General features: G+C 42.7%; 1 protein-coding gene across 1 annotated transcript in view; it reads right to left on the minus strand.

Moving 5' to 3' along the window:
- Window positions 1-20,077, minus strand: part of RCAN3 (RCAN family member 3) — a 52,392-nt gene that overhangs the window by 19,865 nt on the left and 12,450 nt on the right. The window contains exons 2-3 of the mRNA XM_068268976.1: window positions 15,597-15,841; window positions 10,720-10,893 (exon numbers count right to left, since the gene is read on the minus strand). Coding sequence (XP_068125077.1) covers window positions 10,720-10,893; window positions 15,597-15,797 — 375 coding nt within the window. The 5' untranslated portion in view covers window positions 15,798-15,841. The remainder of the gene's footprint in view (window positions 1-10,719; window positions 10,894-15,596; window positions 15,842-20,077) is intronic.

Raw genomic sequence — 20,077 nt, forward strand, 5'->3', positions numbered from 1 at the left:
CTAACTTTCTTCAGTCTTTGATTTGGCCTGCAGTCTCCTTGGCTCTTTATTAAGCACAGTAAAATACTGTAATGTAACAAGTACATTTATGTTTGTTGGGCATTGCACACATTGTAGGACACGTGAAATGTAGCATGTTCAGATATCTCTGTGTGAGTGTTAGCATCTGTTGTATATAAATCCGATATTAAATGTTAACATTAACACTTAGTGCATATAGCACTATTCGCCTATTGAACACCATTAAGGGCACGCACAGTAGGCCACCTTTGACCATCCTTCCAATAGGGGTGGTGTAACTTTCCAGGAGCATGGACCAAGGGAAAAGTGTGAGCCAGTGACATAAGCAATCGTCCTCCAAGTCTACATCTGTGGGTAGGTGGCTTTGATCGAGTTCTTAGCAATCTACGTAATATTTTTTTGGTCGAAGACAAAACAATGGTTCTATAGATCAGTCAGAATTCGATAAATGTAGGGCCACATCTAATTGGGTCTGGTGATTTTTAAATTTAACACTCAATTCTTCACATGCTACTCATTCTCTCCCAAGAGCTTTTAAAGCGTACACCACCATTTTGCATAGATTTGTACAGTGTCAAGCAGTACAAAGCTAGTGGCAGTGCAAACCTTATAAGATCAGATTCCTGCTAAATATTGTCTACTAACTACTGCTGTAAAATGGCAGAACATGTAGCAATCAACATCAGGAAGATACTGCTCACCTTATCTACTACAAATTGTACACAATGCATGACTAGCTTACGGTATATCAGAGCCAAAGTCCTGATGTAAACACAATCAACACATTTATCTGCAGTTTGTAACATTCTAAATTTAAACATAGGATATTTTTAGGGTGAACAAAAAAGGAAAGCTCATTTTAAGCCGTTACTGGATTTGAAAATCATAACTGAACAAACCAGTGTAATTGTCAAGAAGCAAACAGTGTCATAAAAATATGCAGAATTTTTTTCTGAGCGTTCAGAGATTGAAAACTACAGTGGAGACTCTTGACTTCATAATGCCATATAAAAACGTTCTTGAACAAAAAAAAAAAAAAAAAAAAAATTACATACTGATTATATACCACCAAGCTAAAAATTATACATGAAACACATATTTACCATTATAAACATGACTGCTTTTAATTTTGTGCATTTGAAATGAAAAATATTACAAAGAATTGTTTTTTTGTAGATTTAAGAAGAGCTTCAAACCCAATGAATTTTTCATCATTGTCCCTACAACCACCACAATCCACTTAAAGCAAAATATAACCCTGCATTTCAACTTTGCTCTAAAACATTATTTACAGCATATTATATGCAACCAGCATTTTTTTTACTAGGCCAGCATTGGAAGGGTTACACACAGAGCTTTAAAGTTCCTTGGAGAGAAATGCAGACGCATCCGAAGTTTAGATAGATACCGTATTTTTCGGACTATAAGACGCACTTTTTCTCCCCCAAAAATAGGGAGAAAAAGTCCCCGCGTCTTATAGTCCAAAGGCAGGGAGTCCCCGACTTAATGATCGCCTGCCGATATGAACCGTGGACTTGCTGCGATGTCGGGGACTCCCTGCACTCCCTGGGGGCTTCCTGAACTTTCCCTGCATAAATGTAATTAGCGGCAGTGGCAGCCGCTGTCACTCACCTCATCGCTGGAGCCCGTGGTGATGAGCTTTTGGCCCCCTCCAGTCCTCGGTGTTGTCCTCTGAGTGTCCGGCGTCCTGATTGATTGCCCCTCTGTGAAGAAAACAAGCAGCGGCAGATGCAGACATCACTCACCTCACCGCTGGAGCCCGCGGTGATGAGCTTCTTGTCTCCTCCCGTCGGCGGTGTTGTCTTCCGTGTGTCCAGTGATGGATTCCCCCTCTGAAGATTACAATCAGTCGCGTCAGTCGCGTCTGTATGCGTCATTACAGACGCGACCGGCACTAGAGTGAAGGCCGCGTCTGTAATGACGCATACAGACGCGACCAGGAAGTACCGGCACTAGAGTGAAGGCGTGTGATAGAGCGGCTGACCGCGCGGGCTCAAAGGATGAGGTATGTGCTGCCCGGGGCTGCCGCTGATTGTAATCTTCAGAGGGGGAATCCATCACTGGACACACGGAAGACAACACCGCCGACGGGAGGAGACAAGAAGCTCATCACCGCGGGCTCCAGCGGTGAGGTGAGTGATGTCTGCATCTGCCGCTGCTTGTTTTCTTCACAGAGGGGCAATCAATCAGGACGCCGGACACTCAGAGGACAACACCGAGGACTGGAGGGAGCCAAAAGCTCATCACCACGGGCTCCAGCGATGAGGTGAGTGACAGCGGCTGCCACTGCCGCTAATTACATTTATGCAGTAGAACATAAGGCAGAGGGGGACACCAGGAAGGGGTGGGGGGTAATCGAAAGGATACAGGGGGGAAATATGGAGGACATAAAGAGGGGGCATATGGAGAATACACACAGTATATATTATATATAGATAGATATGCCATAAAGTGGAACATATGGAGAACACAAAGAGGGGGCATATTGATGCTATAAAGGGGGACATATGGAGAATACAAAGGGGGACATAAAGGGGACATTAGAAGGACACCAAGGGGACAGGAGGAGGGCACCAAAGGAAGAACATCTACAAGACGCCCTTGAACTATAGACGCAACAGGTTTAGTTTTTTTCTTTTTTTCCTGGTTTTTGCCCTCTAAACCTGGGTGCGTCTTATAGTCCGGAGCGTCTTATAGTCCGAAAAATACGGTACATTTAAGTAAACACAATGTAACAAGTGAGGAATGTGACTCACTCTCTCTCTGAGTCAGAGTGTGGGTCACATTCCACACTTGTTACATTGTGTTTACTTAAATGTATCTATCTAAACTTCGGATGCGTCTGCATTTCTCTCCAGGAACATTAAAGCTCTGTGTGTAACCCTTCCAATGCTGGTCTAGTAAAAAAAAAAAAAAAAATATGCTGCTTGCATATAATATGCTGTAAATAATGTTTTAGAGCAAAGTTGAAATGCAGGGTTATATTCTGCTTTAATGCTGTAGATGTCGAAGGAGGTTCCAGAAACACAAAGGCTATCATTCAAAAAAGCATTCCCGCATGTGGTAATGCTAAAAACAGCTGACTTTACCAAGCACTTAGCAAAATGTCCATTCATAAAAGCTGTTACCGCATGAAAAGCTGACATTCCCGAGCGATAAATTACCGCCTTGTGCGGTATTTATCTCATCAACACCTAACTAAATGTCAATTCATAAAGATTTATTTGCAGGCGGTATCAGGACAGAGAATACCGCTCCCTTGGAAGAGGCGATAAGCATGCGGATAACAGCTAATGGAGACAGACCTCCCAGGCAGCAGCAGTGAGAGCAGAACAAACAAGGCTTTCCAGAATACCCAAGCTGTGTTTTTTAACCTCTTGAGTACCCGTTTTAAGATATATTTGCATGTGTAACATTTCTTGAAGTTCTTCTAAGCTGTGGCAATTAAATAGATTATTTAGAAAGACTGACAGATTCAGCACAGATTCAGGGCAAACACAGGCAATTTTTAAAGAGACCCCGTAAAAAAAATGGCATCCTGTTTTTATCATCCTACGAGTTCCAAAAGCTATTCTAATGTGTTCTGGCTTACTGCAGCACTTTATACTGTCTCTGTAATAAATCAATGTATCTTTCCCCTGTCAGACTTGTCGGCCTGTGTCTGGAAGGCTGCCAAGTTCTTCAGTGTTGTGGTTCTGCTATGAACTCCCCCTTCCAGGCCCCTCTATGCACACTGCCTGTGTGTTATTTAGGATTAGAGCAGCTTCTCTCTTCTCTCTTATATTTTACAAGCTGGATAAATCGTCCTCTGAGCTGGCTGGGCTTTCACATACTGAAGAATTACAGACAAGGGCAAAGCTGTTTGCAGGAAGAAACGAGCAGCCTGAAACTTCAGTGCAGGAGAACAGGGGGAAAGAAACACACAAATGATCTCTTGAGATTCAAAAGGAAGGCTGTATACAGCCTGCTTGTGTATGGATGTATTTTCTATGTGTGGACATACTGTACATCAACCTACTTCCTGTTTTGGTGGCCATTTTGTTTGTTTATAAACAAACTTTTTAAAACTGTTTTTAACCACTTTTAATGCGGCGAGGAGCGGCGAAATTGTGTCAGAGGGTAATAGGAGATGTCCCCTAACGCACTGGTATGTTTACTTTTGTGCGATTTTAACAATACAGATTCTCTTTAAAAAATGCACATCTAAAGGGAAGCTGGAGCTGCCTCTTTTATAGTAAGGCTGTCTCTGCAGGAGAAAATGCATCAACTCAGGCAGCTTCTCATGTTACGCAAACCTACTGCCAGCCTACCGCTAGCCTAGTTCGGGAGATCTAGGCCAAAAAGGTCATTTTTGTGTTTCATACTAATCGAAATGCAAAAAAACCAAACAAAACAAAAAAACTTTTTCCCAAGGAGATGGGCTTTAACTTGGTTTGCACAGAGGATAAAAAGAGGCACTATGCCTCAGTGTACCCACTTACTCTGCTTTGGAATAGACTGAGAATAGCTAGGCTAATGTTAGCCAATACAGGTGGTTCAACTGCTGCCATTGCAACCTACTCAAGTCAGAATCGCAGGTCCTGCAGTCTCTTTGTGATTTGCCCGGAGCGTTCCATAGCTGGCAGTTACTGACAAATCGTGATCACAGGTTGCAGTTCCATCAATCCAATTTACCACTCTCTAATTTGTAGCAGCTGTAAAGTGCCTGGGAAGCAACAGGCATCATGGATATATTTACCAGAGGGTTGCTCATTAGGATTTTATTGGGCGGCCACCAACACTGGATAGCCAGGATGAGCAGTATGGGCTTAGAGAACTAAAGAGGCTGTATTAGTCTATTTTTATTATGCTCTGTTAAATACATTTCTTAATCATGGATCATATTATTTGCTTATGAACATAGTAAGCTAAATGAGAGAGGACTCTAAAAAAAAAGAATCAGTATTCTAGGACATTTCTATAAATCACACCAACTCTCTTGACAAAGTGGTCACATTAGAGTTGCCATGGTCACTTGTCCGTTTAAAATGAATCTGGCTTATTGGTATGGGAAGGATGATAACCCTTGCAAGGGAAACCAAAAACACACACACACACACACACACACACACAGTTAACTTTATATATTCATAGGTTTTGTTTTTTTCTTCACAAAATGACAGTTTCATTTTAACACATCCGAATACTTATATGGCTGATTTTTATTTACTTGGTTACTACAAAGTATATGAAACCAAAGCTACTCTATCAACATAAAAAGCAAGAAAAAATGCATCCAGCATGCACAGGAATAAGGGTATTGACATGCTAGCCAAACATGGTAATGCAAATTATGGCTAGGAAGATAAAACCTTCATTATTTTAAAAAAGGTGCAATTGTTGGGTGTGACTTTTTGGCTGAAACCAGGTTTATTGGCATTCCTTGGGTATCCATATCAAATGTGATGTCACTATGAGACTAAAGGCAAGGTATGGCAACTATGTAACATCACACCCAAAAATGATGCTAGCCATGCATTTCCAAGTGCCAAAAGTACAGCAGATAAAACTGCATATCAAATGAGTGCAAAAAACTCACCTGGACTGAGAACAGGGAACTTCATTATCTAAGTTTGTCCATAGGTTGTTCACACCTGCACATGTACAGGCAATGGCACTTAGTGGCAGTACTCTACAATAACAACAATCTCAAGTGATTTCATACACTTCGGACCTTATTTATTATGGTTCTCCCGAGCTGCAGAACATAAAGCAATATGAAAACTGGGAGACTGCTGTTTTCTATACATTACAGCCCCTGGCAGCCAGGTATGCGTAGTAAGGCCCAGTAACACAAATGATTCGCTGTGAACTGATAGGACTAAACTCCAGTTAACTGGAAGTGCACCAGTGAAGGTGTGGCAGCGACTAGGTTGCAGTGACAACACAAGAGAAATAGAATACTATGTGCTGGCTGCATCACACCACATAGCCCTTTCATACATAAGGACATCTCATACAGTTTTATGTTAGTATGTTTAGTACCATATCTCAACCTAGACATCTATGCAAGTCTCCAACACAACCTCTTTAAGAGACTCTGTAACAACACTTTCAGCCTTATTTCTTCTATCCTATAAGTTCCTATACCTGTTCTAATGTGGCCTGTCTTACTGCAGCCTTTTCTAGTTGCACAGTGGCTGTATTATCTCTGTTATATAATCTAATCTTTCCTTTGTCGGCTCAGGCAGGAATGTGCTGCTCTGCTGTGATAGGTAGGCGTTATACACACCCTCTCACAGAGCTTCTCTCAGCCTATCACATGCTGATTAGCAGTCATGTTTTTTTTGCTTGTAAACACTGCCTAAAACTGGCAATTACAAGCCAGGATTGCAGCAGGGAGTGGCAGAAACAGCACAGAGGGGTCCAGGAGAACATAATGAATAGAATGGTATGCTTTTTATTGTAAGAATTTTAGAGTACAGATTCTCTTTAAAGACAATTTCTGTGCTAAACAATTACATTCTTTTTACATCTTATAAGGCAGGGATCCCCAACCACCAGGCCGCGGCCCACTGCTGGTCCGTGGGCAATTTCCAGCTAGGCCGCGGCGGGTCTGGCCTCTCTCCCCACTCCTATTACCTTATGAGCTGGCGGCTGCTTCCTCTCTCAGATTCCCCCAGCTGCTCTCCTGTTTGCAGCATCTTCTTTTTAAGGAGGGAAGGAAGCGAGACAGCGGTTCTCATGGTAACGGCAATCGCCGCTACAGGAAGCCGCTGTTCTGCTTCCTTTCCTCCTTACAGCAGCCGTGGGACACGCTGCTGTAAATAGAAGATGCTGCAAAGAGGAGAGCCGCTGGGGGAATCTGAGAGAGGAAGCAGCCGCCAGCTCATAAGGTAACAGGAGTGGCGGCCATGGGGGAGTGGGCTACCCGGTGGAAACTATACTAGCTATACAGGGGCAACTAGCTATACAGGGACAACTATACTAGCTATACAGGGGCAACTAGCTATACAGGGACAACTATGCTAGCTATACAGGGATAACTATACTAGCTATACAGGGGCAACTATACTAGGCAACTATTCTAGCTATACAGGGGCAACTATACTAGCTATGCAGGGGCAACTATACTCCCTATACTAGGATACTGGGGGCAACTATACCTAGATACCCTATACAGGGGGCACTTATACCTGGATACCTACCTATCTATACACTCCAAATGGGGGGGGGAAACGACTCCCACTGCTAACCCTGACTCAACCCCCCCTCCACCCCCCGCTAACCTCGACTCCATCACGCAATCCGGGCCTCAGAGAAAAGTTTGGTCTGGTTAGCGGTCCCCGGGCTGAAAAAGGTTGGGGACCCCTGTTCTAAGGTGCTGAAATTGTTAGGCCATTTGGCTGAAACTGTATTTTTAACATAGCAGAAAACTATTGATGTTAAATTACACTCAAATTTCCAGTAACCAAAACTTATACTGAGAACTGGGATGCTGACCATCTAATGGACTGTAAGTAGTCCTTATAACCATAACATCCCATTTTCTTTATTGGTTACTCATGATTAGACACCTATTTATAGTGGAGCCAGTATTTTCAGAAAAATTTAGTTTTCCTTTACGCCATTGTAGTACAATTTGGCACCATGAGCAAGACGTTATGGTCCTTTCCTGGTGGTCCTACTACAGTTCCTTCTCTAGCATTGGGGGGTTCCAATGCAGAGCTGTTTTTTTCAATGGCTCCATCTTGTTTGTGTAGAGTACTGTATGTCCTATCCAATTACACTTCCTATTTTGTATCTCAGTTTCTATGCTGTTTGTTTGTCATTTGCAACAAATCCTGATCTGTTAGAATATGTGGCCCTCTTGCATTTAGTATTCTGCATTTTTATCGATTTCTGAATATCTTTAACTGAGAGATGGTAGCCTTGGCAGCCTCCAATGTATTCATATGCATATGGTAGAACATATTTTACATACCGTAAGTGTTGAAAGAGTCCTTCAGAGAAAGCTGAATTTAACAGTACCCCTTATTTGCCTTACCTGGCTGTGTGGGATTCAGCAGTGCTTAATACTTAAACACAAATAAACAAATGCCAATTGGTGATGGATAGATATATATATATATATATATATATATATATATATATATGTGTGAAAAACTATTTGCCCCCTTCCTGATTTCTTATTCTTTTGCATGTTTGTCACACTTAAATGTTTCTGCTCATCAAAAACCATTAACTATTAGTCAAAGATAACATAATTGAACACAAAATGCAGTTTTAAATGATGGTTTTTATTATTTAGTGAGAAAAAAAAACCTCAAAATCTACATGGCCCTGTGTGAAAAAGTGATTGCCCCCCCTTGTTAAAAAATAACTTAACTGTGGTTTATCACACCTGAGTTAAATTTCTGTAGTCACCCCCAGGCCTGATTACTGCCACACCTGTTTCAATCAAGAAATCACTTAAATAGGAGATATCTGACACAGAGAAGTAGACCAAAAGCACCTCAAAAGCTAGACATCATGCCAAGATCCAAAGAAATCCAGGAACAAATGAGAACAAAAGTACTGTAATTGAGATCTATCAGTTTGGTAAAGGTTATAAAGCCATTTCTAAAGCTTTGGGACTCCAGCGAACCACAGTGAGAGCCATTATCCACAAATGGCAAAAACATGGAACAGTGAAGAACCTTCCCAGGAGTGGCCAGCCGACCAAAATTACCCCAAGAGCGCGGAGAAAACTCATCCGAGAGGCCGCAAAAGACCCCAGGACAATATCTAAAGAGCTGCAGGCCTCACTTGCCTCAATTAAGGTCAGTGTTCACGACTCCACCATAAGAAAGAGACTGGGCAAAAACGGCCTGCATGGCAGATATCCAAGGCGCAAACCACTTTTAAGCAAAAAGAACATTAAGACTCGTCTCAATTTTGCTAAAAAACATCTCAATGATTGCCAAGACTTTTTGGAAAATACCTTGTGGACCGACGAGACAAAAGTTGAACTTTTTGGAAGGTGCGTGTCCCATTACATCTGGCGTAGAAGTAACACAGCATTTCAGCAAAAGAACATCATACCAACAGTAAAATATGGTGGTGGTAGTGTGATGGTCTGGGGTTGTTTTGCTGCTTCAGGACCTGGAAGGCTTGCTGTGACAGATGAAACCATGAATTCTACTGTCTACCAAAAAATCCTGAAGGAGAATGTCCAGCCATCTGTTCGTCAACTCAAGCTGAAGCGATCTTGGGTGCCTCTGAATGGCTGAAGAAAAACAAAATGAAGACTTTGGAGTGGCCTAGTCAAAGTCCTGACCTGAATCCTATTGAGATGTTGTGGCATGACCTTAAAAAGGCGGTTCATGCTAGAAAACCCTCAAATAAAGCTGAATTACAACAATTCTGCAAAGATAAGTGGGTCAAAATTCCCCCAGAGCGCTGTAATAGACTTGCTGCAAGTTATCGCAAACGCTTGATTGCAGTTATTGCTGCTAAGGATTGCCCAACCAGTTATTAGGTTCAGGGGGCAATCTCTTTTTCACACAGGGTCATGTAGGTTTTGAGTTTTTTTTCTCACTAAATAATAAAAACCATCATTTAAAACTGCATTTTGTGTTCATTTATGTTATCTTTGACTAATAGTTAACGGTTTTTGATGAGCAGAAACATTTAACCACCTTAGCTCAGCTCGTCCATTACCGCCAGAGGGTGCCGCTCAGGCCCTGCTGGGCCGATTTTGATCAAATAAAGAGCAGCACACGCAACCGGCACTTTGCCAGCCGCGTGTGCTGCCCAATCGCCGCCGCTCTGCGGCGGTCCGCCGCGAGCAGCGGCGGTCCGCCGCGAGCAGCGGCGAAAGAGGGTCCCCCCAGCCGCCTGAGCCCTGCGCAGCCGGAACAAATAGTTCCGGCCAGCGCTAAGGGCTGGATCGGAGGCGGCTGACGTCAGGACGTCGGCTGACGTCCATGACGTCACTCCGCTCGTCGCCATGGCGACAGGAGAAGCCAAACACGGAAGGCTGCTCATTGCGGCCTTCCGTGTTACTTTTGGCCGCCGGAGGCGATCAGAAGAACGCCTCCGGAGCGCCATCTAGTGGGCTTTCATGCAGCCAACTTTCAGTTGGCTGCATGAAATAGTTTTTTTTTTATTTAAAAAAAACCCTCATGCAGCCGCCCTGGCGATCTTAATAGAACGCCAGGGTGGTTAAGTGTGACAAACATGCAAAAGAATAAGAAATCAGGAAGGGGGCAAATAGGTGTGTGTGTGTGTGTGTGTAATGGCACTTAGTGGCAGTACTATCCTTTTTAAGAAGTACGTAAAATATTTGGACGGCATGACTGCCGCAGCTACTGTTCTTCAGCTGTTGGACCTCTGTATGCCTGTTCCTAAAGGAGCTAACAGTGTTTTACTGTGCACCAAGATTATACTGCTGAGCCCTCTGCACTGCCACTGTTCCCAAGGGATTATCTGCATAGCTACTGCTTAACTTTGCAATTTCCAGTCTTGCCTCTAAACCTTTATCAAAACAAGCTTCATTTTCACTAGGTCAGCAAAACCTGTGATTAGAATCATTTTTAAACTCTGCTAAAAAAAATGCATCCACTAAGGAACAAACTAAGTTTTGTTCCACTTTTCCATATGTATAAATCTTATATCTCCCCATTATGATAGAAAAAAAATACAAATTATCCTTACCTGTGCAAAATATAGCTTTAACTTCTTTCCATTGAAGTCAGATTCATGCAACTCAATTCTTGCTCTAGCGGCAGCTTCTGGGTTGCTGAAGTTTATCCGAACTCTTCGAAAGCTTTTGAACAGCTGGAAGGAAACCTGCTCATCATATATAGTGAAGAGAGCTTGAAATCTTACCTGTAAAAACAAATAGTACCAATTAACTGGAGGAAGCCCTGCCAAAGATTTTACTGCATTTGTGTTTGAGATAGCATGAGTGATGGTTAAAACTTCTGACTGCATTTAATTGCTGCTCCAAAAAACAGATCGTGAAATGAGGTCTGTAATAAAAAGTTACAAAAATAAAAATGAACAAACAATAAAATAAAAACCCACACATTTTGGTAGCAAAAGAATGTTTGAAAACCCAACAAACCTTTATTGTTGTTTGCATCTGTATTGGGATAATTTCAGGGCCGTCAGTGGCAATTATTGGGCACCTGGAGTTGGAGTCGTTAAAAATACATGCAAATTTATGTAGTTTGAAAATGGACCAATAGAATTCCACCTTGCTAACACAAAGTGTATCACGGTTGGCACAGGGGTCACTGAACTGTTTGAGATAAATGTTGTCATAACAATATTACCCTATGTCGAGAAGCATTTATATTTTAGATTGAACTGAACTGATTGCTAGAGACCGTATTGCAAGGAAGGCACTGTGGCTTACAAGCGTGATATCCACCTAACAGCAGAGGTGGTTCAGATCTGGTGAGCATTCTGGCATAAAGCCGCATCTACACGAGTAGATGCGGCCGCATCTACTCCACCTAACAGCAGAGGTGGTTCAGATCTGGTGAGCATTCTGGCATAAAGCCGCATCTACACGAGTAGATGCGGCCGCATCTACACGAGTAGATGCGGCCGCGATGCTCCTTATTAATCGAGCCGCTAATGCGGCTCGATTGATAAGATCCGACAGGACGGATCTCCGCACCGCCGATTCCCTGCTCGCTCCCTGCGAGGGGACAATGGCAGGGAATCGAGCGGAAGATAAGCGGCGCCGGCGGGGACGAGCGGGGAATCGAATGCGGCGCACGCGCGGGGACGCGGCGGGCACGCGGAAAAGGCGATCCGGCGGCTAATCGAGCCGACGGATCGCTGCAATGTCCCATAGTGTAGATGGGGCTTTAGGGGATGTGGATTATTTCCTGGACTGGCACTGGGCACTATAAATCACAGGGGTGTTGAAAACTAGACCTGAATGTTATTACTCTATGTGCAGTTTCTTTGCTCTGTTCCAGACACCTTTTGGAGAGCGCAGCAGCTATTTGAAGTATATGAACATGGGGCTGGCTGTTTTGGGAATTTTTTGGTCACATTTTTATTTTCTAACCACCCTGGCGTTCTGATTAAATCGCCAGGGTGGCTGCGGGAGGGTTTTTTTTAAATAAAAAAAAAACTATTTCATGCAGCCAACTGAAAGTTGGCTGCATGAAAGCCCACTAGAGGGCGCTCCGGAGGCGTTCTTCCGATCGCCTCCGGCGCCCAGAATAAACAAGGAAGGCCGCAATGAGCGGCCTTCCTTGTTTTGCTTACATCGTCGCCATAGCGACGAGCGGAGTGACGTCATCGACGTCAGCCGACGTCCTGACGTCAGCCGCCTCCGATCCAGCCCTTAGCGCTGGCCGGAACTTTTTGTTCCGGCTACGCTGGGCTCAGGCGGCTGGGGGGACCCTCTTTCGCCGCAGAGCGGCGGCGATCAGGCAGCACACGCGGCTGGCAAAGTGCCGGCTGCGTGTGCTGCTTTTTATTTCACGAAAATCGGCCCAGCAGGGCCTGAGCGGCAGCCTCTGGCGGTGTTGGACGAGCTGAGCTCGTCCAGACCGCTCAGCAGGTTAAAGAAAGTTTTTTTTAATAAACCAGTATGCTTTTACACTATGAGGAGCCCCTTTTTGCCTATACAGACCTGGGACAGCTGAGAATGGATTGCCAGTGAGGCTGCGGGGTGGCCAATACCCCGAAAGCGAGAACGGGCCCAGAAGGCCGTGAAGTCTGGTGAGTCTTTCCCCGAAGGGGGGGCTGTTTGTTTTGATCTGCTTTGAAGCACAAGCATTGTAGAGCGCTTATCCATTTATTTATGAACTTCTCACTGATCATCCCTAATCACTAGTGCAACAGGATTGGCTATCACTCCAATAAAGCTCGGCCCCGCCCAGTGCATCCCTGCACATGATAGTGTTTAATCATTAGTGTGATTATCAGACAGTTCTTGTGTTATAATCTTGCCTGTCTTTTAATCCTGTGTTTATTTGCCACCTCAATTGTGTACATTGACCTGCTGCTCCCTAGCCCTTATACTGAGTACACACTATGAAATTCTCTGGCCGTTTTACTGTCAGATCCATTATTTCCAACATGTCCGATATGCTTTCAGATCGATTTCACAGCATTTTTCGATCGATTTCCTATTAAAGTGCACGGAAAGCGATTGGAAAACAACTTTGGACATGTTGGAAATAATCGATCTGACAGTAAATCGGCCAGAAAATCTCATAGTATGTACCCAGCGTTAAAGTAAACCAGAGATCCTTAAAGCTAAAGATTTGATACTTACCCTGGGCTTCCTCTCGCCCCATTAAACACGTCTGAGTCCCACGCAGTCCTCCTGCGGTCTGCCATTCAGCCACGATCAGCCCCAGTAACTTGCTCAGTCGAGCCAGTCTAGGTCTGTGCATGCACGGGAGGTCCGCCCACACTAGTGGTACACTTTAAGATCTCATGAATCTCTGACCTCCTGTGCATGACCCTGGTTTGTTGGACTATTCTTGCCTAACAGTTTGGCACTGTGCTTTCTTTCAAGATTTACTGTTGACATGGACTGTCTACCTTTCTTGTGACAGGTAAAAAAAAGGTTCACTTTTGTTAACCATTAAACAGCATGAATGAATGTAAAAGGACCGTGACACAAGCCCCATAAACCCAGGAATCAGGGGGATTCCCAAACCCACATAGCATCAACTATTTCCACTATGTCTAATCTGCTCCTGTTCGATAACAGGATCGATTTTTTGAAGTTATCACGGGGGAAAAAAAAAAACGATCCCATTATCGAACAGGAGCAGATTGTACATGTAAACACAAAACAACTTCCTGTCGGATTACCCATTTAATGGATGGAAAATTGCATAGTGTGTACCCAGCATTAGCCTTGCTAGTAGAGAATGCTAAATAGGGAAACAGCTGAAGTGTATGATAAAAAACAAAACATGCATGTTTCCTACACAGTGGCTTGAAGTACAGTTTCGCTTTCAAATTAACAGTTTAAGGATTTTAATCTCATACTTGTGAAAATGATGGAAGCTTCCATTGTTGACATGCTTTTAAAAAATTCTTGTTGCCTAATATTGTTCATTTCCCCATAACACTAACTAAATGACCCATGAGGGGAGTTCAGCTGTGACTCAGACTATGTGATAACAGATTGGGACTTCTGACCTTACTTTAAAATTCTTACAATAAAAAAGCATACAATTCTAATCATTATGTTCTCCTGGGCCCCTCTGTGCTGTTTCTGCCACTCCCTGCTGCAATCCTGGCTTGTAATTGCCAGTTTTAGGCAGTGTTTAAAAACAAAAAAGACATGGCTGCTAACCAGCATGTGATAGGCTGAGAGAAGCTCAGTCTGTGACTCATACAGAGGCTGCAGGGGGCGTGGAGAGGGTGTGTATATCTTCTTCTTATCACAAGCAGAGCAGCACATTCCAGCCTGAGCCGACAAAGCAAAGAAGATTATATTATATAAGAGATAATACAGCCACTGTGCAACTAGGAAAGGCTGCAGTAAGACAGACCACATTAGAACAGGTATAGGAACTTATCGGATAGAAGAAATAAGGCTGAAAATTGTTACAGAGTCTCTAACATTTCCCATTTCCATCCTCCACTAGTACGGTTGTTGGGAGATAAGCTGTTAAGACTGATGAGCGTGTTGTCTCCAAATAGCATTCTCTAGCGATGGAACAAGGTCCATGTCAAGAAGCAACCAAGATGAGGCAGCCTGCACTTACTGGAAGACAGATTTCAATACTAAAGGGTGTCTTGTTATATTCTAGTTGTAAACTTCAGGCACACCATACATAAACCTTATAATACTGATCAGTGCTTACTGTTTTAACAGAGTTTCCTTACTGGTCAGGAATAGCAATATCTATATTTTGTCTCTCTGAAGATGACTCTTCTTTTGTAAGTGACAGCTGTAAGGCCGCACATAGGCCAAATTATTTCCTGTCTGAACATAGGGATGATAAAAGCTACTTTATCCTCTGTACTACTGTTTCACTTGTACAACGATCTATATTGAGCATTGCCTTGTGACCAAACCAAGCTGAGAATTTCAAGCCTTTATTTGTTATAATATTGATGATTATTGCTTACAGCTTATGAAAACCCTAAAATCTAAATCTCAGGCCATTAGAATATTGTGAAAATGTTCAATATTCTAGGCTCAAGTGCCACTCCAAAACACCTGAAAAGGGTTCCTATTTCATATATTAGTTTCTCCTGTACATTTTCATGTCATTCGGCATCTAGCCATGCTTTGATACAACTGCCAAAATTGAAATGTCACTTTCTTATAACTAACTTCTGTGATCACCTTTAACTCTCATAGTCAATAAGTAAATTGCAAAGGCAGATTTCAGTCTTTACTGACAGAATCAGGCAAGTACTTACAATAAGGTTTTGTACAATCCCTACAAAGGATATAATCAATTTTAATGATTTTTTTTCTCTCAAAAAAAGTGTGTTTCAAGCTAAATATTAAAATTAATTTTGAAAGGACTTCCATATCTTAACTGCACAGTACTACTATCAAATCCCACAGAATAGGCCTCACATACCTTCTGTTCGTCTACCTCAAAGACTGACTCATGAACACTACACGCAAAGAGAGACGTTGGAAGGTCACTAAAATCCATCAGTTCTTCAAGGTCGTCATCGTTTTCACCAAAGATCATCTCCTCTTCCTCCTCCTCTTCTTCCTGGTCACTGCTGTATATTTCAGAACTTTCATTCCACGATTTCATGGTGTCTCTAAGCATGGTTTCTTCTTAATGTCTTTGATGTTCCTTGTGATTAAATCAATCTGTAGGATACTTACAATTAATGCACATTCATTTTACCCCAGTAAATTAGAAACACACAAGTAAAACAGGATCACGTACATTTGAGGGGAACTACTGCATATTCTTAATGGGTAACTCATGCCTACCGCAGCAATGCAACCAGTACAGTGCAGCATACAGTCCATAGCCAATGGTTGCACCGCATGTGTTGCCTGGTAATGCACTGCATGGTGCACGTTATTCTGTTGGAAATCATCACACCGCAAGAGTACCAGTGTGAATGGCCCATTGAAATACTGTATCATTTCATTGCTTTGTGATGTAATGTGATATTGTTCACTGCGCTGCAGTGGGAAAGGAGCCTTAAAGGAAACTTGAGATAACTGTAATGAGCATATTTATACTTACCTGGGGCTTCCTCTAGCTCCATGATGTGTGTGGGCTCCCTCACTGACTTCTCCGCTAGCACCATTGTCTTGGAATCTCCCCCAGTAATCTGGCCGGGCATGCTCTTCTGCGCATGCGTTACTCAGCCTTGCAAGCACCCTGTCACACTCCCGCAGCCAGGAGCTTCCTGTGACTGCGCAGTAGTATTGGGCAGGCACAGAACACTTCAGGCTCAGGAGCGTGGTCGGGCCCCGCATGTGCAGAAGACGACAACTGGCCACGACTGTCCAGATTACCAGGGGAGATTCCAGGACAGGAGAGGGAGCCTACGCTCCATAATCTCAGGTACACGTTAATAATTTAAAATCACTAAGACAATTCTCCAAGCTCCAAAGCATAAAGACAGTAGACATTGCATACTTTGCGTGTGGATAAAGTTTTACTAAAAGTGTGTGTGTGTGTGTGTGTGTGTTAAGGTGGCCACACACGACACATTAAAATGATCCGATTTTACGATAATTCGATAAAAACGATCAGATCCCCCGAAGGGAAAAAAAAAAAAATCGAAAGCTTTTTTTTCATTTGACTGAAAAATCCGATCGGATTTCCCATTTTCTTCGATTTTAATCGATCCGGAATGCCAGATATTTTTCTTCAATCTTTCAAAAAGATTGTATGGTGTGTGTTAGATTGTCAATTTATTAATGTACACACCCTGGCAATTTTGAGTTTCAAATCATTTTTATCATAATTGAACACACGTGTGTGGTACGTTGGTCATATTTTTGAGATGTTACAATCAGTCAGAAAAATTTATTGCAATTCTTAAATTTAACAGATATTAAAAAAATGGTGTGTGTGTGTGTGTGTGCGTGCGTGCGGAAATAATTATTTGACCCCTCACTGATTTTGTAAGTTTGTCCAATGACAAAGAAATGAAGTCTCAGAATAGTATCATTTCAATGGTAGGTTTATTTTAACAGTGGCAGATAGCACATCAAAAGGAAAAAAAAAAATCGAAAAAATAACCTTAAATAAAAGATAGCAACTGATTTGCATTTCATTGAGTGAAATACGTTTTTGAACCCCTACCAACCATTAAGAGTTCTGGCTTCCACAGAGTGGTTAGACACTTCTACTCAATTAGTCACCCTCATTAAGGACACCTGTCTTAACTAGTCACCTGTATAAAAGACACCTGTCCACAGAATCAATCAATCAAGCAGACTCCAAACTCTCCAACATGGGAAAGACCAAAGAGCTGTCCAAGGATGTCAGAGACAAAATTGTAGACCTGCACAAGGCTGGAATGGGCTACAAAACCATTAGCAAGAAGCTGGGAGAGAAGGTGACAACTGTTGGTGCGATTGTTCGAAAATGGAAGGAGCACAAAATGACCATCAATCGACCTCGCTCTGGAGCTCCACGCAAGATCTCACCTCGTGGGGTGTCAATGGTTCTGAGAAAGGTGAAAAAGCATCCTAGAACTACACGGGAGGAGTTAGTGAATGACCTCAAATTAGCAGGGACCACAGTCACCAAGAAAACCATTGGAAACTTATTACACCGCAATGGATTAAAATCCTGCAGGGCTCGCAAGGTCCCCCTGCTCAAGAAGGCACATGTGCAGGCCCGTCTGAAGTTTGCCAATGAACACCTGAATGATTCTGTGAGTGACTGGTAGAAGGTGCTGTGGTCTGATGAGACCAAAATAGAGCTCTTTGGCATTAACTCAACTTGCTGTGTTTGGAGGAAGAAAAATGCTGCCTATGACCCCCAAAACACCGTCCCCACCGTCAAGCATGGGGGTGGAAACATTTTGCTTTGGGGGCGTTTTTCTGCTAAGAGCACAGGACAACTTAATCGCATTAACGGGAAAATGGACGGAGCCATGTATCGTGAAATCCTGAACGACACCCTCCTTCCCTCTGCCAGGAAACTGAAAATGGGTCGTGGATGGGTGTTCCAGCACGACAATGACCCAAAACATACAGCAAAGGCAACAAAGGAGTGGCTCAAGAAGAAGCACATTAAGGTCATGGAGTGGTCTAGTCAGTCTCCGGACCTTAATCCAATAGAAAACCTATGGAGGGAGCTCAAGCTCAGAGTTGCACAGAGACAGCCTCGAAACCTTAGGGATTTAGAGATGATCTGCAAAGAGGAGTGGACCAACATTCCTCCTAAAATGTGTGCAAACTTGGTCATCAATTACAAGAAACGTTTGACCTCTGTGCTTGCAAACAAGGGTTTTTCCACTAAGTATTAAGTCTTTTATTGTTAGAGGGTTCAAAAACGTATTTCACTCAATGAAATGCAAATCAGTTGCTAGCTTTTATTTAAGGTTATTTTTTCGATTTTCCTTTTGATGTGCTACCTGCCACTGTTAAAATAAACCTACCATTGAAATGATACTGTTCTGAGACTTTTCATTTCTTTGTCATTGGACAAACTTACAAAATCAGTGAGGGGTCAAATAATTATTTCCTCCACTGTAGTTACCATTGCCCATCATATTCCTTTTTAACCGATTTAAAATGCTGTCTTCTACACTTAAAAATCTATGTGAAGGGTGATGTTGGGAGGCTTACAATCAACCACCATAAAGTTACATTTATTATACTGTAAGCCCCATTTATGCTCATCTCTTCATGCCGTTAGTTCTTTCAATATTTATGGTGGATATTACAGGGCTTATCCATTAATTTTTTACAATATTTATGTATAAAATATTTAGTCAGTGTTCACCCATTTTAAAATCTTTCCTCTCACTGATTTACATTCTGACATTAATCACATGGTGACATTTTACTGCTGGCAGGTGATGTCAGTCACTGTAGTTGCATCCGCACCAATAGAATTGATGACGTGCTATGATCAACCCTGGAGTCACAGGGATAGTCCATATCAAAAGCCAGGATCCGCACCGTCTAAAAGCAGGTATTTATTTAAAGCTCTTTAAAACATCTCAAAATAGTAGAAAGTGTGCCGGGTCACCATTGACACACGGCGTTTCGGATATACTCCTTCCTCAGAATGGTTCCAGTACACACTACGACATATACTCAAGCCTATCCAATATATATGGAGGCAGAGGACCTGATGGAAAACTGCAACCTGTCAAAAGTAATTTGAATATGTATGGAACCATTCTAAGGAAGGAGTATATCCGAAACGCCATGTGTCAATGGTGACCCGGCACACTTTCTACTATTTTGAGATGTTTTAAAGAGCTTTAAATAAATACCTGCTTTTAGACGGTGCGGATCCTGGCTTTTGGCAGGTGATGTCAGTGGAAGGAGATGCTGCTTGCTTTTTTGGCAGTTGGAAACAGCTGTAAAGAGCTATTTCCCACAATGCAATGAGGTTCACAGACAGGAAACTGTCAGGACCATGATCCTGACATCACACTGTGGGAGGGGTTTCACCACAATATTAGCCATCAGCTACTGATTGGGATGAAGTTCAATTCTTGGTTACGGTTTATCTTTAAAAAATGACTGTAAATATGCTGTGAAGGAACCTAAACTGTAGGCCAATAACATTTTTTGACTATATCCTGAATTTCCAGTGAATGAGGCTTGTGGTCTGTTGGCAGCATTGTTGATAATGGTCAGCTATTGGTTCTCCCTCACCACAATAATTTGCTGTTGTGAAGAGATACAATTCTGCCAAAATAACAGCATGTCTCAACATTGTTAGGCTTTTCTTTTTTCACACAAATGGCTTAAAATACACACGTGCCATGCATTTCAGTTGCCGATCTGTGTGTCAACAAGTACCATCCAGTTGCTAGGAAAATCTAGTAAAAGGCAGGGTTTGGAGCTGTCAGAAGGTAGTGTGCGCAAGAGGAAACTGCTGCATGCCACATC

The sequence above is a fragment of the Hyperolius riggenbachi genome, chromosome 2 (genome assembly GCF_040937935.1).
Source record: "Hyperolius riggenbachi isolate aHypRig1 chromosome 2, aHypRig1.pri, whole genome shotgun sequence".
NCBI lineage: Eukaryota > Metazoa > Chordata > Amphibia > Anura > Hyperoliidae > Hyperolius > Hyperolius riggenbachi.